The 20,593-nt window shown below is 42.2% G+C and overlaps 1 protein-coding gene across 9 annotated transcripts in view; it reads left to right on the forward strand.

The window, feature by feature from the left end:
* The window catches only part of LOC118661411 (nuclear body protein SP140-like protein), a 280,649-nt gene that overhangs the window by 212,089 nt on the left and 47,967 nt on the right, over window positions 1-20,593 (forward strand). For 2 of the 9 annotated variants that reach the window (XM_036319501.1, XM_036319502.1), the window contains exon 1: window positions 4,964-5,235. The exons of the other annotated variants lie outside the window; for them this stretch is intronic. In XM_036319501.1, coding sequence (XP_036175394.1) covers window positions 5,201-5,235 — 35 coding nt within the window. In that variant the 5' untranslated portion in view covers window positions 4,964-5,200. Of the gene's footprint in view, window positions 1-4,963; window positions 5,236-20,593 lie in introns of those variants that run through there. 9 annotated transcript variants of the gene reach the window in all.

Here is a 20,593-nt window from a genome sequence, read left to right on the forward strand (position 1 = left end):
CCTTATAGTAGCCCCAACTGAGCATTAAGTCCAGCCAGAGACACCATCAGACTAGGGAACACAGCTTGAAACTCTACCCAACCAGGAGCTATTGCAGAGCCCAGCCTGTAACCCTGACAAATTACAGAGTGCAACCTTGGCACCAACATACCACAAAACACAGCCTGAAACCTCACTGAACAAGAGATGACTGCAGAGCTCAGCAAGTGGACCCATCAATCCCCAGAGTACAGCCAGCAGCTCTCCTGTACTGAATTCCAACATGAGCTGACTGTTGAAGGCATTTTTCTGGTGAAGTGAATCTGTTAAGTCTATGAGAGGAGATTGCTTATTTATGTGCACTGATACCAAATAAAGGGAATCAAGGATCATGAATATTCAGGTAAACATTGCACTACTACCAAAAGAAACCCCCCCAAAATAAAAAACTAATAAACTCTAATAACTACACTTAAAGAAATGGGGATATATATAAGTTGTCTGACAAGGAATTTGGAATAATCCTATTAAAGAAGTTCAGTGAACTATAAGAACCCATAGACAGACAACTAAAAAAAAAAAAAAAAAAAAAATGAACTGAATGAGAAGTTTAACCAAAAAGAGAAACTATAAAAACAAACCAGAAATCAATAAAAAATATATATTTTTAAAGTCTTGAAAAATAAAATAAATAAATACAAAGAACTTTTTAAGTGACCGGGAATAAATTTATTGAAATCAATAAGAATAGCTATTCTGGAATCATTAATTTAGGCAGAAATCCTTTGTGCATCCTTCTCTGAGTGTATCCCTCTTAGTCCCTCTGTGCAGGGACAGTTTAATTCTTTTCCCCTGGTGGCGCCTCCTTATGACATCCACTTCTGTCTCACAACCACTGAGTCTTCACGAAGCTGCAGGGGCCACCTCCACTGCTTCTGTTCTGTTCAGCAACTCTGAGGTCCCGTCCATGGATCCTCCACTCAACAGAAGCACCCACTTACAAGCCAAAAGAAGCAAAGGCCGCTGCCCAATGGCACCTTCTGTGTGCTGAGTGGAGATAATTAGAATGAGCTAAGTGTACGACTTTTCAGGCTACATATGCATCACTTGGCCATCCTAAGGTTCAGGACATTCACCAACCGGTGGTCCGTGGACCACTGGAGGTCCGTGAGGTCCGAAAGGTTGGCAACCGCTGGTATAAGGAAACCTTTGGAGCAGCGGTCACCAGCCGAAAGGGTCACCATTATTAGTAATGGATGTAGGAGGAACTTGCAGAAATATTAAGAGTGGGGCTTCACTGTTCATTCAATGGCCTCCTTCACTGGTACATCCCAACTTCTTGTGGTGCCCAGCCCAGCTAACACTCTGGGTCTCGCTGGGAGACCCCAGGTCGAGGTAATTCCCAAGAAACATTCCTCCCCCTTCCTAGGGGCAGGACTGACACCTACATCCTTGCTTTTTTCTTATGAGGCAAGTCTGATGTGGAAATGCCTGGTCCCAGTGATGGCAGCAAGATTCCACCAGGATTCCCGGGATTAAACATGGTGAACCCCATAAAAGTTCAGCCTGTTTTTTCAGTCATGCAGTTGGGCATCTCAGTCAATAAGAGTTGGGTGAGGCTAAGGCTGAGGTTCTGATCCTCCAGGAGGCAGAGAACCCTAATGGTGGAGGAGGGTGAAGACAATCCCCAAGGGAGACAGTGGTTGGGTCATGGCAAATATGATACCCCACAACTTCCTTAAAATCTCACATTTTCTCTTTATCAGTCACTCTATGTCATTCATTTTTTAACTTGTTTAATAATTTTATTGCTCTACATAGCTCCACCTAGTAAAATCAATATGCCTGGCAGGGATGTCAGAATGATTCTCTTGTGTGCACCCTGGGAATGCCAGTCTCAAGCCAAGGAGAATCAGGTTTGAGCAGTTCTGTCTCCAGGAAGGTGAAAAAGGCAAGGTCACTGTGGGGCTTCAGGACAGAATGAACCTCTCTGGGAAATAGAGGGGCTCTGAGTTGGTGGGAGGGGCCACAGTTTCAGGACCCCCCTCAATTTTAAACCCAGACTTCTCTGTCCATATCATAAGCTGGTTTTTGTGCTCAGGAACTGCCAAATATCAAAATTACCTCAAAATTAAATCCATAAGTCATTTCACCTTTATTTAGATAGAAATAATGGTGCTTCTATTGCTAATTTAGAGAGTTCAGGGGTGGGCAAACTTTTTGACTCGAGGGCCACAATGTGTTCTTAAACTGGACCGGAGGGCCGGAACAAAAGCATGGATGGAGTGTTTGTGTGAATTAATATAAATTCAAAGTAAACGTCATTACATAAAAGGGTACGGTCTTTTTTTTTTTTTTTAGTTTTATTCATTTCAAACGTGCCGGATCTGCCTCAGGGGCCATAGTTTGCCCACGGCTGGTTTAGATAGACACAATCTTGAGAGAACAGGGATAACATGTCCCCCCTTCATCCATTACTAATCATGGTGACCCTTTTGGACCTTGTGGACCACCAAGGGTCTAACAATCTTGAGAGATAAGGGATTGTTAGTTTTGGTTCTCTAAACAGGCAACCAGATGCAGTTCTGTAGGTTTCATTCCTGCCCTCAGAAAGAGGGAAGAATGTTTCTTGGGAGTTACATCAACCTGGGTCTCCCAGTGAGTCCCAGAGTGTTAGCTGGGCTGGGCACCACAAGAAGCTTGGATGTACCAGTGAAGGAGGCCATTGAATGAACAGTGAAGCCCCACTCTTAATATTTCTGCAAGTTCCCCCTTCATCCATTACTAATACCATTCACGACCAATAGAGGGAAGTGCAGATGTGGCTGGAGTCAAGTCTGGGAGGAAAGGGCTACCCAGTTGATGGTAATGGGGACTTTTAGATGCTAAAATGAGCACTGTGATGGCAGTAACAGGGTCCTTCCTTTGTTTGTGTCCACACCGTGTGTCTGAGGCTGGGTGGTCATGAGAGAGAGGCATTATGTGGTTTCAGGGGGTTTCAGGGAGTGTGGTGCTAACCAGCAGTAACCAGGGTACTGTAATGGGGCAACCCGCAGAGACAACCACCAGGGACTCAGATCAAGATTTAGGAGCTTTTATTAAGCTGGCCTGCGACTACAGTTACAGCAACCTGCAGAAGCAAAGGCTGAACTGCCGTGCTTACTACCAGAGTTACAGCATTTTTATTTGCAAAAACCACAAAGTTAGTTACAAAGCCTTCTTTACACAATTTGTTCCAGACACAGTACATCATCAGTACAGTGACCACCTTCCTACCTATGTGCCCTAGGAACAGAGAATATAGCGTTCCCCACCTGGCCGAAGCACCAGCACATCCCTATCTATGTGTTTTAGGAACAGAGAGCACAGCATGCCCCGCCTGGCCGAAGCGTCAGATATGGAGCCCAGCACAGGTACCACAAAAATCTATCCTTGTTCCGTTCTGGATACAGGTCACTAACATCCCCTGAGGTGGAGCCCAGGGCTCCAAATGAAGGGCTGTAGTGATGGTGGCGACTGTGGGGTGGGACAGGCCATGTGGCCCTGATCCAGCCCCCTTCCACTTTGGCCTGCAGAGGGGTGTTTCTCATGCATAGCCCTAAACCTTCCAAATGTGGCCCAGATAGGATTACTATGTTCCCCTATAGTCTCCTCTTCTACACACCTTAGCTTAACCTCACTCCTTAACCTCTTCTTCCTCTGCCCAGATGTCTCTTCCAGACTCCTTTTCTAAGGATTCACTGCCTCTCTATAGAGATAATCACATTTCCCCTCCAACAACCCATCTGGATTCTTACCAGCTTTGTAGGAAGACTCAGGAGTCCACAGCTATATCCACACTGAACCGAGTCACAAAGGTTCTACTAAGTTCTACCACACCCCAATCCCTAAAAACTGAAATATTGCCATTGAGTGCCATCAAGTCTACACAGCCATGCAATTGCCGGGGGTATGACTGCCCACCTCTTTACCCATCTAGGGCACAAATGGACAAGAACTCAAGGAGAAAGACATACACCCAGGTGCTTGACTCCTTTCAAGGTGTTTGTTTCCCTACCTCCTCCAAACCCCCCCCCCCCCCCAAAAAAAAAAAAAAAAAAAAAAAAGCATGCCTTTCCACCTGAATTCCAAACCAACTGACAGGCAAAAATGTGAGACAGATGGGGAGCAAAATATCAGCTTTCGTCCTGGGGAAATGGTTTGGATATGTGTCAAAGAGAAGCTGGGGACATGGTTTGGATATGTGTCAAAAAATAATTCCTCAATCTGAACCCCAGAACTGGGCTTATCCACAAGGCCCAAGGCTGCTCCAGTCAACCACACACATTCCCCACACCCAGACCGCTGTCCCTGTGCACTGGAGCTCAAAGGAACACAGAGCCCTGACCCCTCCAGCAGGATGAGTCCAGGGAGACCCACCAAGGAACAGACTCACCTTCACAGAACTCCAGCCTCAGAGACTCCCAGGAAGAAGGGAGGGCAGGGGGGCCAGGAATCCTGCTGACTAATGGGCCCCCTCCCAGAAGGGGACATCGGTGTGGGGCCTGAGTGCTCCCACTTGGGTCCCAGGTGCCCCTCCTCTCTATTTCTGCATCTGCAGAGGTGCCAGGTCTTCATTCTCTGCACTAGAGGCTGCTGATGCTGTTGCCTCCGCTTCCGCCTGCCCCTGAATTCTCAGGTCTGGGACTCTGCCTCCTCTCAGGGACAACCCTGTCCCCACAGGGTCTCCCAGGCTGGAGACTCAGCCCACTACTGTGGTCTGAATGGAAGCTGCTCCTGGTGAAGCTAAGGAAGCCCGTCCCCTGGGTTTTTTCTCGGCCCCCTGTCCCTTTTCAGTCGCTGCCTCTCCTGCTCTCCAGGTTTCCAGGCCCCGTAGCTAGGCTATTTTCCTGTTTTGGAGTCATTGCTCAAACAAGAAGACTCCTGGAGGCTGGCCCTGCCCCTCCCCTTGAGTCCTCCTCCCCTTGCCTCCTGGTCCTGACTGTCTCTTTTTGTCCTCCATTTCTGCTGCCACATGTCCTGATGGCTGAGAACTATTGCAGGGCTGCAGAAGGAGGGAGACATGTCTGAAAACACTCAGAAAGTTAGTTTCACTTTTTCCCATTTGGGAGGAGCTCTCCCTGGGTGATTGTACACACTTCCTGCTCAGGACTGGGCAGCCACAGTAGATGCAGGCTGGTGACACAGGAGGGCTACAAGCCCAGAAAGGGCCCAAGGCAAGATGATGGCCAATGGAGGCACTGAACTCAGCACCAGGTCAGTCTCTGTCTCCCTTCCTTTAACTTTCTCTCAGGTTGTGCTGCTGCTTTAGTGTGTGTCATTAGACACTCGTGTAAACCTTGACCTCATCCTGCTTTACAAGAACACTCATGTGCAATGTAATGAAATGCAGGAATACCAGTGAGGGAATCAGATCTTTAAACTGCAGAGGGACAGTTGCTGGTGTGAGTGCAGCTACCACAACCCACAGGACTCTTATCTTACAGCTACTGCTCACCTGGCAGCCCATCTGGACTCAGCTGTCATTTCTGGTGCTTTGAGACAGTGATTTGTTATTTTTTCATGATGTCTGAATGCTCTCATTTCCCTCAGTCCCCCTTTGCCTTAACCTAGGCTGTTCTAAAGTAGGTACTTTAGAAAATATAAAATTCTGGATGCCATGGTCTCCTACCTTTACTGGGGAGTGGTCAGCCTGGGCTTATTCTCATCTCTGGCTAAGGGTCTGGGTTCTTCCCCCAGGGATCTTAATCTAAGGGGGTAAAAGGAAGAGGAAAGACAAGATGGAAAAGAATAATGTAGGTTGAGTATTTTCATCTGTACTTTGAATTTCTGCTTAGTAATGCATTATATCTCTGACAAGGCAATGGCTAGAAATTCTGTTCTGTTCTCTAGTAATGGGTCAGAAATAACATCCTATATAATAAAGCAGTGATATGCAAATTGACCATCATGCCCTCACACATGATGGTCACTTCCATGTGGTCACAATATGGCTGCCACAAGATGGCCTGCAGGGGAGGGCAGTTGTGGGTGATCAGGCCAGAAGGGGAGAGAGGGAAGTTGGGGGGTACCAGGCCTGCATGGGAGGGCAGTTAGGGTCAATTGGACTGGCAGGGGAGAAGTTAGGCTTCGGCTTTGATGAGGCTGGCAGGGGGCGGTTAGGGGGTGATTAGGCTGGCAAGCAGGTGAACAGTTGGGAGCCAGCAGTCCCGAATTGTAAGTTGGACATCCCCCAAAGGGTTCCAAATTGGAAAGGGTGCAAGCTGGGCTGAAGGGTACCCCCCGCTCCTGCATGAATTTCGTGCACCAGGCCTCTAGTTACTTAATATGTTTGATTGGATATCTTTTTAATACAAAAGAAACACATTACACAATCTTGGTCATAAAATTTCAAATGACATGGATGTATGTAGAAGGGAAAAGTTCTATTTCACCACCCACCCCACTGTAGCTTCCAATTCTGGTCCTGTTGAGTATTGTGGGCATGGCATTTTATATCTTTCTCTTCACATTTACACATATAACTTATTTTTCTAAAGAATAATATGTGTCTTGTTTTTTGTTGAATAAGATTATTTTCTAGAAACCATTCTGCATTTTACATTTAAAATTTTTTAATATTAAAATTATTAGAGGTCTTTTCATGTTAATAAACATATGGATCCTCCTCACTCTTGACAGCTGCATATTACACCATGGAACTGATATACCAAATTTTTTAAATTATGTTCCATTTAAACCATTTATGTTCATTTCAGTTGTTTACTGTTACCAACAAATCGCAATAAATAACAATTATACATTTCTTTGTTTTTTGTGTATGTACAATTGTTTGTCCTATGTCAAAAACCAAAAAGTAAAATTGTTGAGGTAAGGAGTACTAATATTTAATTGTTTACAGATCCTACCAAATTTCCTTCCTAGTGGCTGAATCACTATATTCTGCTATCATTAGCCATGAGCCATCTCTCCACACCCAGACTTCACAGAGGTGCCAAATAAGGGAATGCATCCTGTTCATTTGCATTCTCAGATTACATGGTCGGTTGAACAGGTTTTTGTGCCTATTAGCCATTTATAGTTAATTGCCCGGTCTGTCAATTGCTGGTTTATTTTGGGCCAATGTAATCAGTTGAGATGATTGTCCTTTCTTTAATGGTAAGAGAGTGTTTGCTGCCCTAGCCAGTTTGGCTCAGTGGATAGAGCATCAACTTGTGGACTGAAGGGTCCCAGGTTCTATTCCAGTCAAGGGCATGTACCTTGGTTGCAGGCTTCGTCCCCAGTAGGGGGTGTTCAGGAGGCAGCTGATCTATGCTTCTCTCTATCCCACTCCCTTTCTCTCTGTAGAAAATCAATAAAAAATAAAAAAAGAGAGTGTATGCTATGTAGTCTGAACTTTATAAATATACTTCCTTGTCTTTTAACTGTTTTATGGTGGCTTATATCTTATTAAAGCTTTCAAATTTAGAGCAAAAAATTATTATAGTACTGATTTTATAAGATAGATGCACCCTTATTATTACAAACTAAGGGCCCAGTTCATGAATTCGTGCACCTTGAAAGGAACTGTGGGCCATGAGGCTGTGGTGGGCACAGGGGCGGGTCTCAGTCCATCCTCCCCTCCCACCATGGCCCCTGATTTCCTATCTGCCAGCAGTCCCGCTCCCACTGCTGCCACTCCTATGTGCTGACGGTGCTGACCCTGCTCGCACCTGCTGACAGCGGTGAGCAATCAGGATCAACCCCAGGCTCCGGCAGCTGGTGCAAGCAGGGCCGGCACCAGCAGTCAGTGTCAGCAGTGGTTCCAGGGCCAGCAGCGGGTATGAGCAGGGCCCATGCCAGCAACAGCTGCGAGTGCCAGCAGGGACCACGGCATGTGGGAGCAAAGAATTTTCAGTAGCCACCAGAGGCTCGCCCCAATGATAGTGACCAGTGCCCCACCTTGGTCTGGTGCCCCTGCTCACCTGCTTTACCATCTTGCCGTGGCCAATGCCCGCTATGTTCCACACTCTGCCACCTACTGTCAATGCCTGCCATGTTCCATGCACAACCCTTGGTGGTCAGTACACACCATAGTGAACGGTTGTTTGGTTCTTCAGTTGTCCTGCTGTTCAGTCTATTTGCATATTAGCCTTTTATTATATAGGGCTAGAGGCCTGGTGCATGAAATTCATGCACACTGAGGTCCCTCAGCCCAGCCTGCACCCTCTTGCAATCCGGGACCCCTCAGAGGATGTTCAACTGCCAGTTGGACATCCCTCTCAATCCGGGTCCGCTGGCTCCTAACTGCTCATCTGCCTGCCTGCCTGATCACCCTTAACTTCCTCTGCCTGCCTGTCTCATCAACTCTAACCACCTCCGCCTTGGCCCCCACTGCAGCAGCTTCATCTGGAAGGACGTCCAGAATGATGTCCGGAAGGTCATTCAGCTGTCCAGTGTATTTAGCATATTACACTTTTATTATTATAGACTAGAGGCCTGGTGCACAAAGTCAGTTCTCAGGGGAGGGGTATGGATTCAATTGCTCAATCAAACCTAACATTCCAGATTTTTTGTTTTATGGAATAGGGACAAATTTCATATCTTCTGTATTTACTTCCTGCTGAGAGTGACATCAAGATCACAGAGGGTTGGACTTTGATAGTAGTCAGGTGGATGAGTGGTCAAAGCAGCATGATTTCCCCCAGGAAACTGGTTGGTGAAAGCTTGAAAGTAGTCCTGCTGAGTGACGGGAAGTAAAAGCTGGTCCTGAGGTTGTCACAGTGTCACTTGTCTGGTTTTGCTGTTTTTCTGGGCCTGGAGCTGAAATACAACTGAGGACTGGGGTTATCTTAGGGTGATACAACTTAGGGTTATATTAGGGAGGAAAAGATCAGAGGTCTTATTTGCCTGACTAGTTATTTGCTAGGGGAGGGTAATTTACCCTGGGGGCAAGGTTCTTATTTTCCCAGTTTTAACCCTTGCTAGGAATCTGGAGCTTTCTGCCCTGGTGAGTTTCTACACCTGTACCTGGCCCAAATTCCTTGCTTTGGGGGTCAGAGGGATGATGAGGCCTGGGCACAAAAGGAGGTTGTGATGGAGTCTAGGGATGGTATTCCCTGAGTACAAGTAGGGCTTGTAACCTGGTGGAGACAAACTATTTTATAATTTTAGTATTATTGAGGCAAAAGCTAGAACAAGAATAATGACAAATGGTCTGCTGGAGGGAAAGAGACATTAATTTCTAGGGTTGTAGTCTAATATACCAAAATGAGGTTTATTCTCAAATCATTTACTCTTAAGTGTCCTTGGTTTAGGGAAGATAAGATTTTCTAGATGTCTACAAACTGCTTGGTATCTGAATTTTCTAGAGGGTTGCAAACTGCTGTTATACTATCTCAGTTTCCCTGTTCTGCTTGTTTTAACATTTCTCCTTCTAAAACTTTCACGAATATTCTTACAACTTTAACTTACTCTCTTTTTCCTTCAGAATGCATGTCCATGCCTTATCCTTCTATTGTCAACTCTTAGAAATCTTAATTTTCCAATGATAACCAAAAAGTAAACAGCCAGCATATCTCTCTCTTTTTAAATTGTTTTTTTTTTATTGTTTAAAGTATTACATATGTCTCTTTTTCCCCCGATTGATCCCCCATACACACCACTCCCACCCCTGAGGGCAAGTCCGCAACACCCCAATGTCTGTGTCCATTGGTTATGCTAATATGCATGCATGCAAGTCCTTTGGCTGATCTCTAATCCCAATTCCCCTGCCATTTGTCTCTGGATCTATTTTTGTTCATCCGTTTATGTAGATCATTATATCCTACATATGAGTGAGATCGTGTGATATTTATCTTTCTCCAACTGGCTTATTTTGCTTAGCATAATGCTTTCCTGTTCCATCCATGCTGTTTCAAATGGTAAAAGATCCTTCTTTTTATAGCAGTGTAGTATTCCTTTGTGTAGATGCACCAGAGTTTTCTAATCCACTCCTCTGTTGATGGGCACTTAGGCTATTTCCAAATCTTAGCTATGGTAAATTGTGCTGCTATAAACACAGTGGTGCGTATATCCTTTCTGATTGGTGTTTCTGGTTCTTGGGATATAATCCTAGAAGTGGGATTACTGGGTCAAATGGGAGTTCCATTTTTAATTTTTTTAGGAAACTCCATACTGTTTTCCACAATGGCTGCACCATCTGCATTGCCACCAGCAGTGCAGGAGGGTGTGTTTTTTTTTTCTCCACATCCTCGCCAGCACTTGCCGTTTGTTGATTTGTTGATGATAGCCATTCTGACACGTGTGAGATGGTATCTCATTGTTGTTTTGATTAGTGACTTTGAGCATGTTTTCACATGTCTATTGGTCTTATGTATGTCTTCTTTTGAAAAGTGTCTATTTAGGTCCTTTCCCATGTTTTGATTGGATTGTTTATCTTCCTTTTGTTAAGTTGTATGAGTTCTCTGTAAATTTTGAAGATTATACCCTTATCTGAAATAGCATTGGCAAATATGTTCTCCCATGCAGTGGGCTTTGTTGTAGTTTTATTGATGGTTTATTTTGCTGTGCAGAAGCTTTTTATTTTGATGTCGTCCCATTTGTTTATTTTCTCCTTAGTTTCCATTGCCCTAGGAGCTGTATCGACAAAGATATTACTATGACATATGTCTGATATTTTGCTGCTATGGATTCTTCTAAGATTTTTATGGTTTCCCATCTTACATTTAAGTCCTTTAGGCATTTTGAGTTTGTTTTTGTACATGGTGTAAGTTGGTGATCTAGTTTCATTTTTTTAATGTATCTGACCAAATTTCCCAACACTATTTACTGAAGAGACTATCTTGACTCCAATGTATGCTCTTGCCTTCTTTGTCAAATATTAATTGAGCATAATGGCTTGGATCAATTTCTGGGTTCTCTGTTCTGTTTCATTGGTCTATATATCTGTTCTTGTGCCAGTATCAGTTTTGAGAACCATGGCTTTGTAATATAGCTTGATATTTGGTATTGTGATCCCTCCAACTTTGTTCTTTCTCAGGATTGCTGTGGCTATTCAGGGTCTTTTTTTTTATTCCAGATGAATTTTTGGAGAGTTTTTTCTAGGTCATTGAAATATGCCCTTGGTATTTTAATGGGGGTTGCATTGAATCTTAGATTGATTTGGGTAGTATGGACATTTTAATGATGTTGATTCTACCAATCCATGAACATGATATGTTCTTCCATTTGTTTATGTCTCCCTCTATCTCTTTTTTCAATGTTATATAGTTTTCTGAGTACAAGTCTTTTACCTCCTTTCTTAAGTTCATTCGTAGGTATCTTAATTTTTTTTTGCAATGGTAAATGGGGTTGCTTTTTTCATTTCTCTTTCTGTGAGTTCATTATTGGTGTATAAAAAGGCCATAGATTTCTGGGTGTTGATTTTGATTCGTGCTACATTGCTGAATTAATGTAGTTTTCTGATAGAGACTTTGGGGATTTTTATGTACACTATCATGTCGTCTGAGAATAAGGACAGTTTTACTTCTTCTTTTCCAATTTGGATGCCTTTTATTTCTTCTTCTTGTCTGATCGCTATGGCTAGCACTTCCAGTACTATATTGAAAAGGAGTAGTGAAAGTGGGCATCCCTGTCTTGGTCCTATTCTTAGGTGAAATGGATTTAATTTTTGCCCATTGAGTATGATGTTGGCTGTAGGTTTGTCATATAAGGCTTTTACTATGTTGAGGTATGACCCCTCTATTCCCACTTTGCTGAGAGTTTTTATCAAGAATTGGTGTTAGATATTGTCAAATGCTTTTCTGCATTGATTGATATAATTATGTGATTTTTATCTCTCCATTTGTTTATGTGATGTATCACATTTATAGACTTGCAGATATTGTACCATCCTTGCATCCCTGGAATAAATCCCACTTGGTCATGGTGCATGATCTTTCTAATATAATGCTGGATCTGTTTTGCTAGAATTTTGTTGAGAATTTTAACATCTATATTCATCAAGGATATTGGCCTGTAGTTCTCTTTTTTTTGTGATGTCTTTATCTGGTTTTGGAATTAGGGTAATCCTGGCTTCATAGAAAGAGCTTGAAAGTGTGCCTTCCTCTTGAATTTTTTGTAATAGTCTAAAAAGGATAGGTTTTAGTTCTTTGAATGGTTGGTAGAACTCCCCTATAAAGCCATCTGGACCAGGGCTTTTGTTTGCTGGACAATTTTTGATTACTGCTTCTTACTGCTTCAATTTCTTTGGTAGTTATTAGTCTATTCAGGTTCTTTTATTCTTCCTGACTGAGTTTTGGGAGCTTGTATTTTTCTAAGAATATGTCCATTTCATCTAGGTTGTCCAGTTTGTTAGAATAGAGTTGTTTAAAGTAAAGGGCATCCCAAAATTAACGCAAGAAGTAATTTTGATAGAAAATACAGGTTTATAATTAAAAATTATAAATTTTTTATTGATTCATAAAGTATACAGCATAGTTATGTATGGAATAACATATCGGGTAAATGGCCTCCATGGCTTTGCTGGCACATATGCACTCTTTTGTTGAAATTTTCCATGACTGTTTTGCATAAATGTGGCTGAATTTCATTGATACAGTGCTCAATTTCCTCCTTCAAGGTGTAGGTGGTCATGGGCTTGTTAGCATAAGCCTTAGACTTCAAAAAACCCCAAAGAAAAAAGTCTGACGGCGTTAAACTGCATGATCGGGGCGGCCAATTCTGATCGCCAAAACGGGAAATTACACGAGCAGGAAATGACTCATGCAGTAATTGAATTGTTTCTCAGGCTGTATGGCATGTGGCACAGTCTTGTTGAAACCACATGTCGTCACATCTATATCTTGCAAGTTAGGCACAAAAAACTGGATTATCATGTCGCAATAGTGAGCACCATTAACTGTTATTGCCTGAGCAGCCGCATTTTCAAAGAAGAATGGTCTGCTGATGCCTCCAGCCCAAAATCTGCACCAAACATTGACACGTTGTGGATGCATTTGTTTCTCAACAATCACTCAGGGATTTTCTGAACCCCAAATGCAACAATTTTGTCGATTAACCAAGCCATCAAGATAAAAAGGAGCCTCATCAAAATTCAGCCACATTTATGCAAAACGGTCATGGAAAATTTCAACAAAAGAGTGTGTATGTGCCAGCAAAGCTGTGGAGGCCATTTACCTGATATGCTATACCGTACATAACCCTACACTATATACTTTATGAATCAATAAAAAAAATTACTATTTTTAATTGTAAACTTGTGTTTTCTATCAAAATTACTTCCTACGTGAATTTTGGGACACCCTTTATTTTTCATAATCCTTTGTATTTCTGTGGGATTGGTTGTTACTTCACCTCTTTTATTTCTGATTTTGTTTATTTCGGTCCTCTCTCTTTACTTCTTGGTGAGCCTGGCTAAAGGTTCATCAATCTTATCCTTTCAAAGACCCAATTCTTGGTTTTGTTGATCTTTTGTTTTGTTTTTTTTGTCTTGTTTTGTTTTTTTGGTCTCTATGTAATTTAGTTCTGCCCTGATCTTTATTATTTCCTTCCTTCTGCCTACTCTGGGCTTTTTTTTGTTTCTCTCTTCCTAATTCTTTGAGTTGTAGGGTTAGATAATTTATTACAAATTTTTCTTGTTTTTTGAGGTAGGCCTGTAGAGGTATGAACTTCCCTCTCAAGACTGCTTTCACTGTGTCCCATAGATTTTTGGATTGTTGTATTTTCATTGCCATTTTTTACCAGGATGCTTTTAACTTCAAATCAGTTGACAGTCTGATGGGCAATCCCTTATAGGTAACTTTCTGTCTCTCTCTGGTAGCCTTTAATATTCTTACTTTGTCATTGGTGTTTGCCAACTTAATTATAACGTGTCTTAGTGTCAGGCTTTTTGGGTTCATCTTGTTTGGGAATCTGTGAGCTTCTTGGAGTTGTGTGAGTTTTTTCTTCCTAATATCAGGGAAGTTTTCTGTCACTATTTCTTCAGACAGGTTTTCTATTCCTTGCTCCTTCTTTCCCCTCCTTCTGGCACCACTACTATGGGAATGTTGTTTCATTTCCAAAGCTCCCTTAGGCTTTCCTCCTGTTTTTTAAGGTGGTTTTTTTTTCCAGTTGCTGCTCTGCTTTGGTGTTTTTTCCTACTTAGTCATGTAGCTCACTGATGCAGTCCTCCTTTTCTTCTAGTCTACTGTTGATGCTTTCTATTGTGTTCTTTATTGCAGCTATGTCATTCTTCATTTCTTCTTGGTTCTTCATTTCCTCTTGGTTCTTACACATGTTTTTGAATTTGTCTTCCATCCTTTTCAGTGTCCTTATGACCATTGCTCTGAATTCTTTCTCTGACAAATTGCTTGCCTCCATTTTGTTTACTTCCTTTCTGTTGATTTCTTCTTTTCTTTCTTTTGGGGGCTATTTCTTTGTCTTCCCATTTTTACTCCTCTCAGGGTGTCTGGTTATGTAGCTCACTCTCTACCATGACTTAAAGGCACAAAATACAACTCGACAAGACACAACACAGCGGGCACAAAACACAAATGTATTCATGATACCAATAACTCTAAATAAAGGTGACCACCAGAGAAAAGAGAATTAAGGGAGAGTAAAGAGCACAAAAATGATATTGAGAAAAGGAAAAAAGGTAAGAGAAAAGAAAAAGGAAAAAAAAGACAGGGGAAATATATTATATGGGGAGAAAACTCCAACAAACCAACAATTAATCCAAAAAATGCAAAAAACAAACACCCAGAAAAGAAGGAGGGAAGCTGAATCTGAAGAGGCAGAGCTTATTTCCATAAGATAAGGTACAGGCATTGAATGAATGGGGAAATGGCCATGATTCAGTATAGAGGAGGTAGAAAGAGAATGAGTGTATAAGAAGAAAAGTAAAAAACAAAACACTCAAAAAAATAGAAAATAATAATTGACAAAAATAATTAAAATATATATATTAAAAATATATATAAAAGAAAATTTATACATATATATAAATATTTTCCCTTTCTTTAATCTATTTATGTATTCATCTATTTTTGGAAAAGGAGAATAGAGAGTAGATAGGCCTGAGTTGTTGATTGAACCTAATTAAGCTATTAGTAGAAGAAGAGAAGAAGTAAGGAGAGGAAAAACAAAAGCATAAAAAAAAAAAAACAGACTAACAATCAAACAAACAACAACAAGAAGAAAGAAAGAAAAGAAAAGAAATTTGGCTAGTGAAGAAAGAGAAAAGAGAAGTGTGCATGGACTTGGAGTAGGGGAGAGTAAATTAGATATATGAGTAGGCCAACAGAGACTACTTTAATAGTAATGTGTCAATAAAACAGATAAAGAAGATCCACTTTTAACAAGGAGTAAAAAGAAAGGATAGAGAAAAACTAAAGCAGGATCAGGAGAAGAGAACAGGATGAGAAAGGGAAAAGTGAGGAAGAAAGTGTTGGCATAAAGACAAAAAATGAGATAGAGTAAAATAATGATAAAAATAAAAATAGAATGTAGAACAGTAATAGAAAATAAATAAATTTTTTTAAAAGAAAGGTTAAAAAAGAATAAATAAATAATAATAAAATAAAGTGAAAAAAATTTTAGTTTAAGTAAAAGATAAAAAATAAAAAAGTGAAGTAGTGAAATTCGTTCACTTCAGCAGAGCTTCAATGTCCCATGGGTGCTGGTTTAAGACCCTGCTTTACTGTTCTGCCTGTCACATCTGTTTCCTGTCAGGTAGTCAGCACAGTGTTGAAGTTCCCAGAGATCCACTGCTCCTCTGTGTCATACACCACAACCTTGGTTTCAAGCAGCGGGGATCAATCTGCCCACTTTGTTTTTCTGCCTACTTTCAGTCATATTTACACAAGTGTCTATTTCTGACATGACCCCTAGGTGGCAGTGTTTCTGTATTAGTTTTTGGGACCAAATGGCCCCTCCACTCAGTCCCCCAGGGTTCCCTGGGGGTATTTAGAATCTTCCTTTTCCTGCCGTGCTCAAGACTGGGTGTGGCTGTACTGCTAGGAGGAGCCTGGTCTTCTGGAGAAAAATGTCTATTCAGGGTTGGAGGGATGGACTGTCCCTGATCATCTCTCCCTATTCTGCTCCCCAGTTTCCACAAAAACCACCTTCCCCTTCAGTCTCGGTGAGTGTTTTTAATTGAAAGAACCTATGTACTGGGTTTAGCAAGTGAAAGGAAGAAAATTATAAAGACAGAGCAACTGCACCACCTCGCGTCTTTCTCCCCTGGGCATTGTGTGGCCTGTGTAGAACTTCAGGCTGCCTTTCTGGGCACAGCCTCCTATGACTGTGGGCTTAGATATAGAGCCCCCTGCTACCAGCAGCCCTGTGGACACCCTCCCTTCCACATTCGAGGGCTTCACTGACTCCAAGGGATGCGGATTTGGTGCAGCACAGTCTCCCTCTGAGACTCTAGTCCCAGCTGTGCATGTTTCTCCCTCTAGCACAGTTGCTTGATCCAACATCTCTCCAGACGATCTCTGATCTTTCCATCCACGGATTGTCTCACCAGTTGTGTTTAATTCACCATTTCCAGGTGGACGTTATTCGATTCAGCCGTTTCTTCTATCTGCTCTGTGAAAAGGCCCAGGACCTGTTAGCCTATTTGGCTGCCACCTTTTCTCCCCTTGGACAAACTTTTTAGGTGCCCACAGCCAAGAAGGCTGGAGTCTCGGTGTTCATGGGTTCACAGCCAAGGCAGCTAGTCCCTGGGCGTTGTGGCTGTAGGGTCCTGTGTGGTATCAGAGGTCTCCCTGGTTGAAGGTAAGGCTGGGCTTCTGATCACAGCCGTTCTCCCCTTCAAGATGGTGCAGACTCTGTGGCAGAGCCAGCTGCCCTGGGATGGATTTCAGCTGTAGCAGAGGCTGTCCTGTCAGAGGAGCCTGGTCTGCCAGTCCCCAACAGTTCTGTGCAATATAACTGTCCCTCACTCACAAGTACACACACTCCCCGCATGTCCATGCACTCTCCTTTTGCTCTCTCACTCACTCACACTATCTCCCTCACTGCTGTCCTGTCAGCTGCCATCTTGGATCCCCTCCAGCCAGCATTTCTTACACTGGCATTTATGAACATTCTCACTTTCAAGAAACATACCTTTAACAAATCACAAGACATTACATTAACAGTTCTAAATCTACTTTATAGATTTTTTGTAACAAAAGCTAAAATCAAGAGAACTTAAAACTTATTAAAAATATTCAGCTGTTTATCATTTAGCCCAGCAATGCTCCAAAGCTTTTAAGTTGCCAAAGACTTTGGAAAATGATGTATAGGCATATGAGGCTGGAGAAAAGGCTGAGTGGGGAGGGAGCAGGCCCTGCAGCCTGTTCTAGGACAGCAGTTTCCAGACACCCAACTGCTTGGATTTAAAACTGCCACATTTTTCGTTAGAGATAACATGCTAAGGTTTAAGTGATAATGAGTTCAGCTTCTCATAGTAGCCACACTGTTAAGTAAGCATTTGCAGTTTTAGTAAAGAAACTGTTCTTTGGGAGGGGAGAGGGTAAGAAAGTGCTGAAGTGAGAGCAGTTTTTAGAGCATTAAAGGGGGTGAGAATGCTGGCCTTGGGACCTAAAGGCTCAGTGAGGGTCTCCTCACCATGTCCTAGAGGGGCTTTGTGAGAAGACTAAAGTTGGGAATCAGAGGCAAAAGTACTCAGCAAGCCCAAGAAAGGAGACCATTTCTTGTCCTGATGATAGGACAGTCATGGAGGAGATTAGGAGATAAGGCCTTTACAATCCAAGGAATTCCTTGGCCTTCTGGGCTGAGAGAGTGAAACTGAGGTAGTTGACTGTGGTTTGGGACAATTGGGCTTTATGAGGGGATGCACAGTAACTCCAGTTGGGCACCAACATAGACAAGAAAAGAGTGGATAAAGGGTGTGTCTAGTAAGATGCAGTATTATATAGGTGAGGTGGCTAATGTTTGTGAGATTAATCTGTTAACCTCCATAATAGAGACTAAGGAGGGGACAAGAGTCCCAGCAAATTTGGGAAGGGCAGAATAAGTGGTACCAGTATCAATTAAAAGGAGATCAGCTTACTTGCCACCACAATCATTACCCGAGGCTCAGTCCTGTTGATTTAGGTCTATGGGGCCCTATCATGGCCTGGGTAACTTCAGTCTTTGGTGGCCAGTCCCAAGAGGTCTGGGAACTCCAAACCGGATTCAGAGGGTGGCCTTGCTGAGGTCCAACCTGAAGGGACCAGACTACAGTCTGATTTTCAGTGACCTTCCCTTCCACACCTTGGGCAGGTCCCCGGTAGAGGTCTTGGGTTTGAGCAGGACTTGTTCCAGTGTCCTTCCTTGTTGCATTTGAAGCATGAGCCCTGAGGAGGCTTAGCTCCTGATTTACCCTTGGTTGGAGGACTGGAACTTTATTTGGGATCATGAGAGTGGTGGCTAAGAGCTGGAAGGCCTCCATCTGGGCCTCAGCCCCCTAACTGCTCTCCCCTGCCAGCCTGATTGCCCCTAACTGCCTCTGCCTCTGCCCCTGCTACCATGGCTTTGTCTAGATGTCCAGAAGATGTCTGGAAGATGTCCGGTCTAATTAGCATATTACCCTTTTATTAGATTTGGGTCTCCTCATATCTATTATTACCCTTTGTTTACCCTTTGTTTTTAGATTTGGATCTCCTCATATCTATTATTAAAGACATTAAAGGCCAGGTTAATGAGGTCTTTTGAAGGGTTTGTGGAACTGTGTCTATTTTTCAAAGTTTGAGATGGGAGACTTTCAAGAACCAAGATTTGACTATATTTCCCTTTTCCTTTTATTCCCCTTTTTCAAAATAGCCTCTAACTACAAGATCATTTTTGTTATGTTGTTGACATCTGCATGCTGTAACTTGCCTATTTTTTATTTTAATAACTTTTGTGGCACTTTGTCTTCCTTGTGTCTCTTGTTGAATTTCATTTTTGATCCTGTGCCTTCCAATACCAACATTGTTTCATTTACATTTAGTGTTTTAAATATGTTTTTCATATTTTCATCTTGTTTCAATTTTTATACTTCTTACTGTTTTTTTTTGTCTTAAAATGCAAGCTGTTTCCTTTATATTTTACTAGAGTCCCGGTGCATGAAATTCATGAATGGGACGGGGGGTCCCTCAGCCCGACCTGCACCCTCTCCAATGCTGGACCCCTCAGGGGATGTCTAACTACTGGTTTAAGCCCATTCCCACAGTCAGACATCCATCTCACTATCTAGGACTGCTGGCTCCTAACTGCTCATCTGCCTGCCTGATCGCCCCCAACCACCTCTGACTGCTGGCCTAATGCCCCTAACTGCTCCTCTGCCTTGCCTAATCACCCCTGACTGCCTCTGCCTGCTGACCTGATCGCCCCCTAACTGCCCTCCCCTGCCAGCCTGATCACTCCTGACTGACTGCCTGCTAGCCTAATCGCCCCCTAACTGCTCTCCCCTGCCAGCCTGATTGCCCCTAACTGCCTCTGCCTCTGCCCCTGCTACCATGGCTTTGTCTAGATGTCCAGAAGATGTCTGGAAGATGTCCAGTCTAATTAGCATATTACCCTTTTATTAATATAGATTTATTTACTTTTTTTCTTTTCCCGTTTACTTTATATTTTATTTTATTGTTGACAGAATTACAGATATTCCCTAATTTCCTCCCACTTTACCCGCCTTCTCTCAGCCACTGCCCCACCCCAACCTTTAACCACACTATCCTCTATACCCATTGGTTATGCATATATGTATATAAGTTATTTAGCTAATCTCTTCCCATCTCCCTTCCTCCCCTCTGAGGTATGTCAGTCTTCTCCATGCCTCCATGCCTCTAGGGCCTATTTTGTTTGTTAGTTTATTATGTTCATTAGATGCCACTTATATGTGTGCTCATGTGATATTTGTCTCTCTCTGACTGGCTTATTTAACTCAACATAATACTCTCCAGGTCCATCCATGTTGTTGAAAAGGGTAAGAAATCCGTCTTGCTTATAACTGCATAGTATTCCATTGTGTAAGTGTAACACAGCTTTTTTATCCACTCATCTACTAATGGCACTTGGATTGTTTCCAGATCTTAGCTCTTCTAAATAATGCTGCATGAATATAGAAGTCCATGGCATCTACAATGAAAATTATAAATATTCTCAGCTAAAACATTTTTAAACTACATAAATGAAGAGTAATACAGTGCTAACAAATTGGAGCTCAATATTGTTATGATATCAAAATATCTAGAAAAGTCAAGACAATATTTTTCCAATTGAATTAAAGAATTCTATAAGCCGATGTGCTTTTGGCATAAGGGTAAACAAATAGATCAATGGTACAGAAGATTTATACATGTTAGCTTTTGTATGTTTTTTATAAACTTGGGGTAGGCAAAGATTTCTTTGCATATTGAAGTTACTAATCACAAAAGAAAAAGAATAGATAGATTGGACTTCACTAAAATTAAAATGTATCCCCATCAAAGACAGATATATAATAAAGCAGAAGTTACAGGAAAATTATTGATATTCTTACAAAATTTTAGTTTATGCCTTATCATATGATTACTAAACCACATCTTACCATTTATGAACTAGTTTTATAATTCAGGATGGGATTTCTTAACTGCTGTAGGACAAGGAGGGAGCACCATGTTTTAATCTTTTTGAGATTTAT

This window comes from Myotis myotis, unplaced genomic scaffold, assembly GCF_014108235.1.
Source record: "Myotis myotis isolate mMyoMyo1 unplaced genomic scaffold, mMyoMyo1.p scaffold_m19_p_8, whole genome shotgun sequence".
Lineage (NCBI taxonomy): Eukaryota > Metazoa > Chordata > Mammalia > Chiroptera > Vespertilionidae > Myotis > Myotis myotis.